Source organism: Symphodus melops (genome assembly GCF_947650265.1).
Source record: "Symphodus melops genome assembly, chromosome: 12".
NCBI classification, from domain to species: Eukaryota; Metazoa; Chordata; class Actinopteri; order Labriformes; family Labridae; genus Symphodus; species Symphodus melops.
Genome location: NC_136702.1, coordinates 25,851,541 through 25,864,744, shown reverse-complemented (window position 1 = coordinate 25,864,744; position 13,204 = coordinate 25,851,541). Strand labels below are relative to the sequence as shown.

Below are 13,204 nucleotides of genomic sequence, written 5' to 3'. Positions count from 1 at the left end.
TTTACAGAGGTTCCAAGTATACCGATGAAACTTGGAGTTGCAAATGTTACAAAGGATAGTGTGACAATTGCCTGGACAAGACCAGAATATGATGGTGGTAGCAGAGTCACTGGTTATCTTATTGATGCCCTGGAGAAGGGACAGACCAAGTGGGTGAAGTGTGCAACTGTGAGGACCATGACCCACACCATAAAGAACCTGAGGGAGTGTGCTGAGTACTTTTTCAGAGTTCGTGCTGAGAACCATGCTGGACTCAGTGAACCAAAGGAGATGATTGTACCCGTAATTGTCAAAGAAATACATGGTATTATCTCTATTATTACCTCTTTTGATTACTTTTAATGACTGCTTTTATTTATTTTTTTAATGTTTCTAGAAAACAGATAATAGCTTTAAATTAGTTTCCTAGTTTTGAAATTGTGTAATTGAGACATTTTGAAAACCTTTGGAATTTGTCAAGAAATATAGTTTGGTCTGTATACTATTTTTAAGTTGAAATGCGTAACTTTTTCCCCCTCCTTTCTTATTTACAGCGGCCCCTGAATTTGACACAAAGAACTATACCAAGAATACAGTTTATGTAAAAGCAGGATCAGATCTGACCTTTGAGATCCCTCTTACTGGCAGGCCCATGCCAAAGGTGATTATCTCCAAGAACAATGTTGTCATCAAGGGATCTAAGAGGTTGCTTACAGAAGTGACTCCCGACAGTTTAATCATCACTCTACTAGAAAGCATTTCAACTGATGCTGGAAAATATGAAGTGACTGCCTCAAATTCTGGAGGCACTACCAAGATCTTTATTACCTTTGTTGTCCTGGATAAACCTGGCCCACCAACTGGTCCAGTCGAGATCGGAGAGGTAGGAGAAACCTCAGTATGTCTGAAATGGGTCCCTCCAGAATATGATGGAGGCAGCCCTGTCACCAACTACATTGTTCTGAAACGGGAAACTAGCACTCCAACCTGGGCAGAGGTGTCAACTAGCATTGCCAGAAGTGCAATCAAGGTGAATAAGCTGACAAAGGGGGAGGAGTACCAGTTCAGGATCAAGGCTCAAAATCGTTTCGGTGTCAGTGACCATATTGACAGCAAGCCAGTCATGATAAAGCTTCCATACAGTAAGTAAACTTAAACACTCAAAAAGAAAAGAACTGATGTAAAATAATGTGATGTGTTGTGTTATGAATTCTTCTGAGCACTCACAAGAATGCTTCTCCATTACAGCCATCCCTGGACCCCCATCTACACCATGGCTCAGCTTTGTATCTAGGGAGTGTCTGATAGTCTGCTGGAATGAGCCAGTCAATGATGGTGGAAACCCTGTGATTGGATATCATCTCCAGATGAAAGAGAGGAGCAGTATCCTCTGGCAGAAGATCAATAAGACAGCAATCCCAGGAAATCAGTGGCGAGTCTCCAACATCTGCCCTGGCCTCATCTATGAATTTAAGGTAGCAGCTGAAAATGCAGCAGGTATTGGAAAGATGAGCAAGACATCTGAGGAAGTGCTTGCAATTGATGCCTGTGGTAAGTAGTTTAATTCAATATATAATTCTAAAACAGCTTGTACTCTTGATCATTGTTTAATTACAAGACCCTCTCTTAATTCAATGTCACAGAGCCCCCAGCAAATGTCCACATCACAGAAGTCACCAAGAACTCAGTCAGCCTGGCATGGCAGAGGCCTCCATATGACGGTGGCAGCAAAATTACAGGCTACAGTGTGGAGAGGAGGGATGCTCCAAATGGCAGATGGGTGAAGGCCAACTTCACAAACATTATTGAGATGGGCTTCACAGTTTCTGGACTGAACCAGGACGAGTCTTATGAGTTCAGAGTGTATGCCAAGAATGCTGTAGGATCTGTCAGCAACCCATCTCTCATTGCTGGCCCAGTCACATGTGTGGATGCATGTGGTGCCCCAGCTATTGATCTACCTCCAGAGTATCTGGATGTGGTTCAGTTCAAGGCTGGAGCTTCTGTTAAGCTAAGAGTTGGCATTATCGCCAAGCCTCTGCCAACAATTGAGTGGCTTAAGGATGGAAAGGAGCTGGTAGCAACTTCTACAATATCTGTTGAGAGCACAACTGACTCTTCTGCTGTTCTGATCAAAGATGCAGCTCGCCTTCACACAGGCTCGTATGAGATAAAGATCAAGAATGTTCTCGGTTCAGCGTCGGCAACTATTAGGATTGAAATCCTAGGTATTTCAAGTTTTTGCTTCACCTTTTAATATTCTTAGAATTCCTTTGTTGTATTAAGTTTAATTCTCCCTTTCCCCTTTTCACTACCCTTCAGACAAACCTGGACCCCCATCTGGCATGATTAACTTCAACTCCATCACAGCAGACAAAATTATCTTCAGCTGGGAGCCTGTGCCTGAGTCAGACCAGGGTGGTTCAAAGATCACCCACTACATTGTTGAGCGGCGTGAAACCAGTAGAGTGGTTTGGTCAACAGTTTCAGACAGCCATGAGCAGACATATGTCACTGTCGGCCAGCTTTTGCGTGGAAATGAATATGTGTTCAGAGTAATGGGTGTCAATAAGTATGGAGTTGGAGAGCCACTGGAGTCTGAGCCTGTCATCGCTAAAAACGCTTTTGGTACGTTTGGGCTGAGGAGGGCTGCAGATAAGACTTTAATAGAAATAAGTTAACATGACTATCCCAATGTTTCAATTGTCTACTTTTGCTTTTTACTATTTATTGTGAAGAAATACTAATTATTTATATTTGTATTTAATGTCCATAGTAACTCCTGGGCAGCCACGTACTCCTGAGGTGACTACTACCACCAAGTCCACAATGGTGGTAGAATGGGACAAACCAGGTGTGGATGGAGGTAGCACTGTGACAGGCTACTACCTGGAGAGACGTGACAAGAAGAGTTTGCGCTGGATCAGAGTTTACAAAGACCCTGTCACTGACATCAAACAGACCATCTACCATTTGACGGAAGGAAATGAGTACCAGTACCGCATCTGTGCCATTAACAAGGCTGGAGAGGGACCGTTCTCTGATGCATCAGACTACTACAAGGCGGCTGACCCAGTTGGTAAGTGTTCTACCATTAATACATATTCCAACCAAAAAAAATCAGTTGCATTACTCTATGCATCGCATACGTTTTTCTCAGATCCACCTGATGAGCCATGCAAGCTGAAGGTAGCGGACTCAACAAGGACATCCATTACTTTAGGCTGGTCCACGCCAGAATGGGATGGAGGCAGTGAAGTCACAAGTTACATGGTGGAGAAGCTTGTTGAAGGAGAACAAGAGTGGGCAATGATAACCTCCAAGGGAGAGGTAAAAACAACAGAATACACAGTCCACGACTTAAAACCAGATGTCAACTACTTCTTCAGAGTCTCTGCTATCAACTGTGCTGGCCGAGGGGAGCCGCTGGAGATGACTGAGCCTGTGCAGGCAAAGGATATCCTTGGTAAATAATAATTTCATATTAAAGTGTTTTCAGTTTTTAACCAATATGTTTATTCTTAAATTTCTTTGATATTGTAGTCTGTTTGACCTTGAATATGTTGTACAATTTTCAGAGGAGGCCCAGATTGATTCAGATGTGGCCATGAGAACACACTACATTGTGAAGGCAGGCAAGGATGTGGAGCTGTCCGTACCTCTAAAGGGCAGACCTTCTCCATCAGCTTCCTGGTGCAAGGGAGACGAATGCATTGATCACAATCCCCAATATGAATTCCACCACACAGACACCACTACAGTCCTTGTTATGCGTGAGGTTACCAGGCTTGATACTGGAAAGTACACAGTAAAGATTGCAAATGGTGTTGGAGAGCCAAAGACACTGACCCTGTCTGTGAAGGTCCAGGATACTCCGGCTCAGTGCAAGAATCTTGTGCTGAAGGACGTGACCCGTGGAAAGGTCACTCTCTGCTGGGAACCTCCACTTCTTGATGGTGGTGCTGAAATCACAAACTACATAGTTGAGAAGAGAGACTCCTCCAAGAGATCGTACTCTGCAGTGACAAGCAAATGCACAGACACAAGATACACTATTGAAGATCTTTCAGAGAAGACCTCCTTCTTCTTCCGTGTGTTAGCAGAAAATGAGAACGGTGTTGGTGATCCATGTGAAACTCTTGAGCCTGTGAAAGCTACAGAGACCCCAGGACCAGTCAAGGAGGTTTCTATGAAGGATTCATCAAAGACCTCTGTAACCCTGCAGTGGCTGAAGCCTGATTATGATGGTGGCAGTATTATATCTGATTACGTCATTGAGAAGAAGCTCAAGGATGAGGAATGGTCATTGGGGGGACAAAGCAGACAGTGTGAGTTTGAAGTTAAAAAACTAAAGGAGCACTCTGATGTGTTCTTCAGAGTTGCCGCAAGGAATGAGAAAGGACAGGGTGACTTTTTTGAGATTGGGCCTATTAAAGTAATCGATTACATTATCACACCCGAGGCAAGCCTTGCTGAGTACCCAGATGGCAGGATAAGTGTCCGCCTGGGTCACAATGTGCACATTGAGCTGCCATACAAAGGAAAACCCAAACCTTCTGTTCTGTGGCTGAAGGACAACCTGCCACTGAAGGAGAGTGACCAAGTACGCTTCAAGAAGACGGACAACAAAGCCACTCTGATGATTAAGAATGTGAAGAAGGAGAATGAGGGAAAATACACCTTGACTCTTGATAACAAGGTCAACAGGAGATCTTTCCATATCCATGTCATCACACTTGGACCACCATCAAAGCCTATTGGACCCATCCGCCTGGATGAAGTTAGAGCCGAAAGCATCATGATATCCTGGGAAGAACCTAACGACGATGGTGGGGGAGACATTACCTGCTATTCTGTGGAGAAGCGCGACACCTCCCAATCTGACTGGAAGATGGCCAGCTCCAGTGTACAAGGTACTCAGTTCAAGGTGCCCAACCTTATCAAGGGTGTCCAATACCAGTTCAGGGTGTGTGCTGAAAACAGATATGGTGTCAGTGAAGCTTTAGTCTCACAGATGGTCATTGCCAAGCACCAGTTCAGACCTCCAGGGCCACCAGGCATGCCCATTGTGTATAATGTCACCATTGATGGCATGACCATCCAATGGGAGAAGCCAATCTATGACGGTGGTACCCCCATCCAGGGCTATCATGTGGAGAAGAAGGAAAAGAACAGTATCATGTGGCAAAAGGTGAACACCATGTTAATCAAAGAAACGGACTACAGGATCTTGGGACTCATTGAAGGCCTTGAGTATTCCTTCAGAGTCTATGCCCAAAATGATTCTGGCTTCAGTCGAATGAGTGATGAGAGCAAGTCCACAATGGCTGTCAGTCCTGTTGGTGAGTGCTGATTTACATTATTCACTATTCTTCTGTATCAATTGCACGAGAAATATCATACATTTTTTTAAATATTTTTTTAATCTAACAATGGTAGTTGGAATACAATTTTATAATTGGTTTGGTCAAATAATATACATATGTCTTTCAGATCCTCCTGGCCAGCCTGATTACATTGATGTGACTAGTGATTCAGTGACCCTGAAATGGGATGCGCCAAAGCGTGATGGCGGTAGCAAGATTACTGGCTACAATATTGAGAAGCGTCAAGGACATGGGCGCTGGTTCAAGGCCAACTTGACTGATGTACATGACTGCCAGTACGCTGTCACAGGGTTGGCAACAAATGAACGCTATGAGTTCAGAGTGATTGCAAGAAATGCAATTGGTGTTGTCAGTCCTCCATCCAACTCCTCTGGCAATATTGTAGTTAGAAGTGAAAACGGTAAGTAATTTAAGAGTTGTAATACTAAACTTAAAGGGGCGATATGTAACTTTCAAAAATACTGTGTATGTTGCGATACTGCATGGCCATCAGGCAAACACATACATTACATGTATATGTAACTTGTACTAGTAATTGTTTATCATCCACTACTAAGCAAACGTTTAGCTGATGTGAAAAAGTAGACGTTAACTGTCTATCTGTTTTGCCTGTAAAATAAGTTGTATTTTCGGTGAAAGTTCAACGTCCTCCTCACTCTGCTCCGCTTAAAGAAATCAACAGCACAAATTCCTCACACACTCCCGCTTCACCTGCACATTCAGAGGCCGCCTTCAGGTGTACACACTCATCACACACTCCTGCTCTCAGGCAGAGCATGTTGAGACTGTTGTTTGTAGGATGGAGAATGAGACACACAGACTCCTTTACAGACTCTCACATGTGTATGACCTCTGACCTCCTCTGCAAATAATATGCCAGTAAATATTCAGTGTTTCAGGGGCGACGTTGATGCTTGTTTGTGTAAGAGCAAGCGACAGGTTGTTGGTGCAGTTTGCCTGACGGCCATGTGGTGTCGCTCCAAATGCAGTATTTTTGAAAGTTACATATCGCACCTTTAATGAACAATAAAATCCTATTAAAATGTACACTTACATATTGCCGTTTTAGTTAAACTACACTCTGTGAGCTAATTCTATCTCTCTTTCTCAAAACCAGCTTGTCCAAATATTGAGTTTGGCCCAGAGTACTTTGAAGGTTTGACAGTCAAGGCAGGAGACAACATCAGGCTGAAAGTGACAATCACAGGACGGCCTGTTCCCAAGGTGGTGTGGTGCAGAGATGGTGTTGAGATTACCAAAAAGATGATGGACATTGTCAATGTAGCTGGATCCAGCACCTTGTTTGTCAGGGATGCTGACCGTACCCATCGTGGCCTCTACACTGTGGAGGCTACGAATGGATCTGGAAGCAAGAAGGAGAACATCATGGTTCAAGTCCAAGGTATGCAGTTTTTTTGTGCATTCCCATGCTGTCGATAACATTTAAGAATGTATTTATTCATGTTCCAACTTACATTGTACACACCAATGTACTGCAGATACGCCTGGGGAGCCCGTAGGACCAATCACGTTCAGTAATATTTCAGAAGGCAAGTGTACTCTGTCTTGGAACCCACCAGAGAATGACGGCTGCTCCGAGATTTCACATTACATTGTTGAGAAGCGTGAGACCGCCAAGATTTCCTGGGCCTTGGTGTCTGATGAATGCAAGGAGTGCACATTTAATGCAACCAAGCTCATAAAGACAAATGAATACCAGTTCAGGGTCTCTGCTGTAAACAAGTTTGGAGTTGGTAGACCTTTGGAATCCAGCCCCATCATTGCTCAGCTGCAATACAGTAAGTGTGAAAAAGGAATACTTTTTTCATTTAATATTTCAGACACAAAATGCTTCTGAGATTTCGAAAGATGATTGCACTTATATATTTCCTAATTTTCCTCAGCTACTCCTGATGCACCAGGGACACCTGACGCTACTGAGGTTACAGGAGAGAGCATCACTCTGTCCTGGAGTCCTCCAACATCTGATGGAGGAAACCCCATCCAGTGTTACCTCCTGGAGAAACGAGAAAAGAAAACTGTACGGTTTTACAAGGTTACAACCAAGAAGCCCATTGTTGAATGTGCCCACAAGGTGCTCCACCTAACAGAGGATATGGAATACGAGTTCCGTGTAATGGCAGTGAATGATGCTGGTACTGGAGCTCCAAGCAACGTCTCTTTGCCTATCAAAGCCGCAGAGCCAAAGGATATTCCTTGTGCTCCATCTGTGATCTGTGTGTCCGACTCCACTAACACATCCATCAGCCTCGAATGGACCAGGCCCGCGGATGATGGAGGCATGGAGATCATGGGTTACATTGTTGAGATGGCAAAGGGAGAAGATGAAGAATGGAAGAGAGTCAATGAGGAGTTGGTCCCAGAAACAAATTACACTGTGACTGGTCTACAGACAGGGGCTGAGTACAAGTTCCGGGTCGCAGCTGTCAATCATATTGGTAGAGGTGAAGAAAAGGAACTTCTAGAGCCCGCTCAGGCTGTGGACAGGCTAATGCCACCACAGGTGGATATTGATGCAACATTCAAGCAGACACACATTGTCAAGGCTGGAGGTTCTGTGTGCTTGGGCATCCACTTCAGAGGAAAGCCCATTCCGACAGCCACCTGGGTCAAGGAAGAAGGAGAACTAGGTGTCATGTCAGAGATTACAACTACAGAAGGCTACACATCTCTAAGTTTTGAAAACTGCTCAAGAAATGAAACCGGTAAATACACTGTTAACCTGGAAAATGCAAGTGGCAGCAAGGCCATTACATTCACTGTTAAGGTAATGGACACTCCTGGAGCTCCACAGGCTGTAGCCTTGAAAGAGGTGTCCAGAGGCTCGGTCACAGTTGTCTGGGAACCTCCTCTACATGATGGAGGAGCCCGAATCCATCACTACATTGTTGAGAGACGTGAGGCTAGCCGTCGCACTTGGCAACAGTCTGGTGGAAAATGTACACAGCGTATCCTTAAGATCCAGGACCTGCTGGAGGGAGTGCCATACTTTTTCAGAGTCTCAGCCGAAAACCAACATGGTGTTGGTGAGGTATTTGAGCTTACTGAGCCTATCATTGCAACTGCAGAGCCCGCAAGTCCAAAGAGAATGGATATCCTGGATACCACAGACAACTCTGTGTTACTGGGCTGGCTAAAACCAGAGCATGATGGAGGTAGCCGCATCCAGTGCTACGTAATTGAGGCTAAGCCAAAGGGTACAGACAAATGGGTAGTGGTTGGAAACACCAAGAATCTCACTTATATGGTTGAAAGGCTTAACAAGGGAGATGAGTATGACTTCCGTGTGAAAGCAAAGAATGAGTCTGGCTACAGCCAACCCAGGGAAACTCTTACTCCTGCACTGGTCAAAGAGCCACACATTGAACCAGCTGCTGACCTCAGTGAGATTGCCAACCAATTAATTACGTGTAGGTCTGGCAGTACTTTCACCATCGATGTTCCCATCAGTGGTAGACCTGCTCCTAAGGTCATCTGGAAGCTGGAAGAGATGAGGCTGAAGAGCTCAGACAGAGTCTCAATCACAGTAACCAAGGATAGAGCCAGCATCTCAGTAAAGGAAGCCATGAGAGGAGATGGTGGTAAATACTTCCTAACTCTAGAGAATGCTGCTGGAACCAGGACCTTTACCATTGAAGTCAATGTAACTGGTAGACCTAGTCCACCAACTGGACCCATTGAAATTTCATCAATCACCTCTGAGTCTTGTGTTGTAAACTGGCAACCTCCAGAGGATGATGGTGGCACTGACATCACCAACTACATTGTGGAGAAACGTGAGTCTGGCTCCACTGCCTGGCAGCTGATCAACTCTAGTGTAAAGCGCACATCTCTACATGTCAGTCACCTGACAAAGTACATGCAGTACACTTTCAGGGTATCTGCTGAGAACAGATTTGGTGTCAGCAAGTCAACTGAGTCCGAGACAATAGTTGCAGAGCATCCTTTCAGTAAGTTTTACTTTTTTAAACATTATATTTGAGAAATTGCATTTTCATTATTTTTTTTTATTTATGTTTTCAATTGAATCAGACATTCTTTGCTTAAAAACCAAAATGTCAATTTTGTTCACAGCTCCCCCTGGTCCGCCAACAAAACCATCAATCTTTAATGTTTCTGCCAATACAATGACCATGAAATGGGAGGAGCCATACCATGATGGTGGCAGCAAGGTTACAGGTTACTGGATCGAGAAGAAGGAAAGAAACAATATCCTGTGGGTGAGGGAGAACAAGATCCCTTGCTTTGAGTGTTACTACAAGGTAGAGGGCCTGGTTGAAGGCCTGGAGTACCAGTTCAGAGTTTATGCCATGAACAGTGCTGGACTAAGCAAAGCAAGTGAAGCCTCCAAGGGAGCAGTTGCTCAAAACCCAGTTGGTGAGTTTTAATGCAATTAACAATCACCAAACCCAATAATATGTTGCTGAAATCCTGTTTGATAAATTTCTGTCATATGTTTTTCAGATCCTCCAAGTAAGCCAGAAGTCACTAATGTTACGAGAACCACCGTTTCCCTCAAATGGTCAGCTCCATTGAATGATGGGGGCAGTCCAGTTGTTGGCTACATTGTTGAACGCAAGCCATACACTTTGACTGGTGAAGGCCGCTGGCTTAAGTGCAACTACACTAATGTGACGGACAATTTCTACACTGTAACTGCCCTGGGAGAGGGCGAGCCATATGAGTTCAGGGTCATCGCCAAGAATGCCAACCAGGTCTACAGCATACCATCTGAGTCCACTGGGTCTGTGCAATGCAAGACAGACTTTGGTAAGTGCATTTTGCTGGTGCGATATGACCAATGACCATACAATACAACATGCTCTTACACTTCTGACCTCATGAAACGCTCTCATGTTTCTGCTCTGTGTGAGCCACACTTATGGGCTAAAAGATTTAATTTAGTTTGCATCTAAGGAAGTTCCCACAAAGCAGTGCAATCCTATTTATTGTTTTATATCCATGCCCATTTGTCCCGCCCACAGAACCTCCAAAAGCTCAGCTGGATAGTAAACTCCTTTCTGAAACTGTGATGGTCAGAGCTGGTTCCGACCTGGTTCTGGACGCTGCAGTTGGAGGCAGACCTGACCCTAAAGCCTCTTGGTCCAAGGGCAACAAGGAGCTGGAATTATGTGAAAAGTACCACCTTCAGTACACCTCCACCAAGGCCATGGCCGTCATCAAGTTCTGTGACAGAGATGACACTGGAAAGTACATCCTCACGGTCAGGAATGTAAGTGGAACCAAGACTGCCGAGGTCAACGTCAAAGTGCTTGGTAAGAGAACTTTTTCAAATATTAAAAACTTGATGCATTATGAAATAAAATATCATAATCTGTAATGAGGAGTGAAAGTGAATTACAGAGAGCATTTGTTTTCTTCAGACACCCCTGGAGTTTGTGAAGGCAGCATTGAGATCACCAAAATCACAGAAGAGTCATGCACACTAAGCTGGAAGCCTCCTCTTGAGGATGGGGGCGATGAGATCTCCCACTACATAGTGGAGAGGAGGGACACCAACAGACTGAACTGGGTCATCATGCATGCCGAGTGCAAAGAACTCACTTGTGACATCACTAGGCTCTTCAAGAACACTGAATACATGTTCAGAGTCCGGGGAGTCAACAAGTATGGAGCTGGAGTCTACCTCCAGTCAGAACCAATATTTGCAAGAAACACTTTCAGTAAGTTCCGAGAGCAGGTTTTAAACTTCTGTTCAAACAATGATGTCAGTTTTATGAAAGTGAGAAATAAGGTCATAAATTAGGTTGCAGGATTGCGGCAACCATGCACAAAATAATGATTTCCTGCAAGTCTGGTCCAATGTGGGGAAATCATAAAATATTTAAAATGATGTCATACTTTCTCTCTTTCATCAACACACACATATATACACATGCAGGTGTGCAGTGAAAAGCAGAGATGACAGTCTGCAAGGTGTTTCCGTCTAATATGATTTCTTATGATCGTTCACATTCTTCTTGATTTGGCGAACGGCAATGTTGTTCTTAAAGGAAAAAAATCAATCAATCTTTATTTGTATAGCACTAATTCATAACAAGTGTTATCTCAAGACACTTTGCAAAAAGCAGTTAAAGGACTTTACTCTTTGTCTGTTGACATCAGACAAACAAAACAAAGAGCAGGTAAAAAGGCTTTTATATTAATATCAGCAGTAAACTTCAAACTTAATATGTAAAACAGTAAAATACAATACTGTTAAGTGATAAATACCAGTCATGTCGGATATTAAAAACATTTCTGAGGTAAAGGATAATAAAAGAAAGAATCAGGCTGACTAATTCATATGACCATTACATCGGGTACTGCATAGTACCCTGAATTTCCCTCGGGATCAATAAAGTATCTATCTATCTATCTATCATAGAGAATATTTGATGCCAAGAAAAACAGCCCCCTGACGTCTATTATCAATATTGCTTATCTGAATCTTTTTTGTGGAAATTGTAGTCAAACACCTGGAGGGGATGTCTGTGTGTCAAAAGCTTTGTCATCCAGCAGTAACCAGCATTAAAATACAAATGCAGAAATAAGGTCATGATTGCTTCAATGGTTCACATAGAGATGTCAGTATGTCGTTTTCTAGACCAGATAAAAACTAATCAAAGTATGTACCTTCTATTAAAAATCCCCCCCATGTGAAAAGATCAGGAGCTATTTACCCCTAATCCAAGACATGAATTTAAGGACCTGCATATGTTGCATATAGCCTTCAGTGTTTAGTGTTCACCTTCACATGATAACATTTCAAAGCACAAGAAAAAGATTCAATCCTCAGAAACTTTACAGCTTTATTTCCTTTCCCTTCTACAGCCGTGCCAACTCCTCCTGGTGCTCCAGAAATACTCGTGTCAGGAAGGGACTTTGCCACCATTGAGTGGCTGAAGCCGGAAAGTGATGGTGGTAGCCCCCTGATCCACTACCTTGTTGAGAGGCGCGAGAGGAAGAGTGCCCGTTGGGTGAAGGTGAACAGGGATGGAGCCCACCTGGACACCACATTGAAGGTGTCTGGTTTGGTTGAAGGAAACATCTACCAGTTCAGAGTGACAGCCATCAACAAAGCTGGAGAGAGTGAAACCAGCGAGGTTTCTTTGTATGTTGTCTGCAGAGAGCCAACATGTAAGTTCACTTTAATCAGATCTAAATGCCAAACATTAAATGTAAATGATGATCTGGCTTATCAAATATATCAAATATATTTTTGGTTCAGTCTTCTATGATACGGGTATTCTCGTGCACACAAACATGATAAAGTACCTTACTCTCATTCATGCATCTTTTTCTCTCAGGTACTCCTGCTCCTCCCTCTATTCCCCGTATTACTGACACCCATGCCGACAGCATTAGCCTGACCTGGTCCCGCCCTGTGGAGGACGGAGGAGCCGATGTGATGGGATACATCCTGGAAATGCAGGAAGCTGGGGCAGAGGAATGGAGTAAGGCCCATGAAAAGACCCTTCGTGCAACTGAACATGTTGTGAGCGGACTGTCTGCGGGCAAGAAGTACTGCTTTAGAGTTGCGGGCATCAACATTAACGGTACAGGAGACTTCAGTGAACCCTGTGCTGAGACTGAACCTGTGGAGAGAATTGGTAAGCCACCAATAAGACATAGGTTGTTTGAAGCTGTATTTATTAGAGAGTAAAATGAGATAGTGTGATTGTCTTTTATATTGAATTACAGCAAAGACATTTCATAGGATTTGAAAATACAGACAACACAACTAAATTGATTTAAAAAAAACAAACTCAACATGCGATCTAGAGAAAAGTTTGGTTTTCTGTGAAACACATACA

The 13,204-nt window shown here is 43.6% G+C and overlaps 1 protein-coding gene across 6 annotated transcripts in view; it reads left to right on the top strand.

Moving 5' to 3' along the window:
• Positions 1 to 13,204, top strand: part of ttn.1 (titin, tandem duplicate 1) — a 141,843-nt gene that overhangs the window by 116,065 nt on the left and 12,574 nt on the right. For all 6 annotated transcript variants that reach the window (XM_079357888.1, XM_079357886.1, XM_079357885.1 and 3 more), the window contains 18 exons: positions 8 to 304; positions 534 to 1,121; positions 1,228 to 1,530; positions 1,623 to 2,207; positions 2,302 to 2,607; positions 2,756 to 3,058; positions 3,140 to 3,445; positions 3,558 to 5,321; positions 5,473 to 5,766; positions 6,484 to 6,768; positions 6,866 to 7,165; positions 7,271 to 9,337; positions 9,462 to 9,764; positions 9,852 to 10,157; positions 10,373 to 10,663; positions 10,772 to 11,071; positions 12,222 to 12,527; positions 12,698 to 13,000. In XM_079357888.1, coding sequence (XP_079214014.1) covers positions 8 to 304; positions 534 to 1,121; positions 1,228 to 1,530; positions 1,623 to 2,207; positions 2,302 to 2,607; positions 2,756 to 3,058; positions 3,140 to 3,445; positions 3,558 to 5,321; positions 5,473 to 5,766; positions 6,484 to 6,768; positions 6,866 to 7,165; positions 7,271 to 9,337; positions 9,462 to 9,764; positions 9,852 to 10,157; positions 10,373 to 10,663; positions 10,772 to 11,071; positions 12,222 to 12,527; positions 12,698 to 13,000 — 9,207 coding nt within the window. The remainder of the gene's footprint in view (positions 1 to 7; positions 305 to 533; positions 1,122 to 1,227; positions 1,531 to 1,622; positions 2,208 to 2,301; positions 2,608 to 2,755; positions 3,059 to 3,139; positions 3,446 to 3,557; positions 5,322 to 5,472; positions 5,767 to 6,483; positions 6,769 to 6,865; positions 7,166 to 7,270; positions 9,338 to 9,461; positions 9,765 to 9,851; positions 10,158 to 10,372; positions 10,664 to 10,771; positions 11,072 to 12,221; positions 12,528 to 12,697; positions 13,001 to 13,204) is intronic.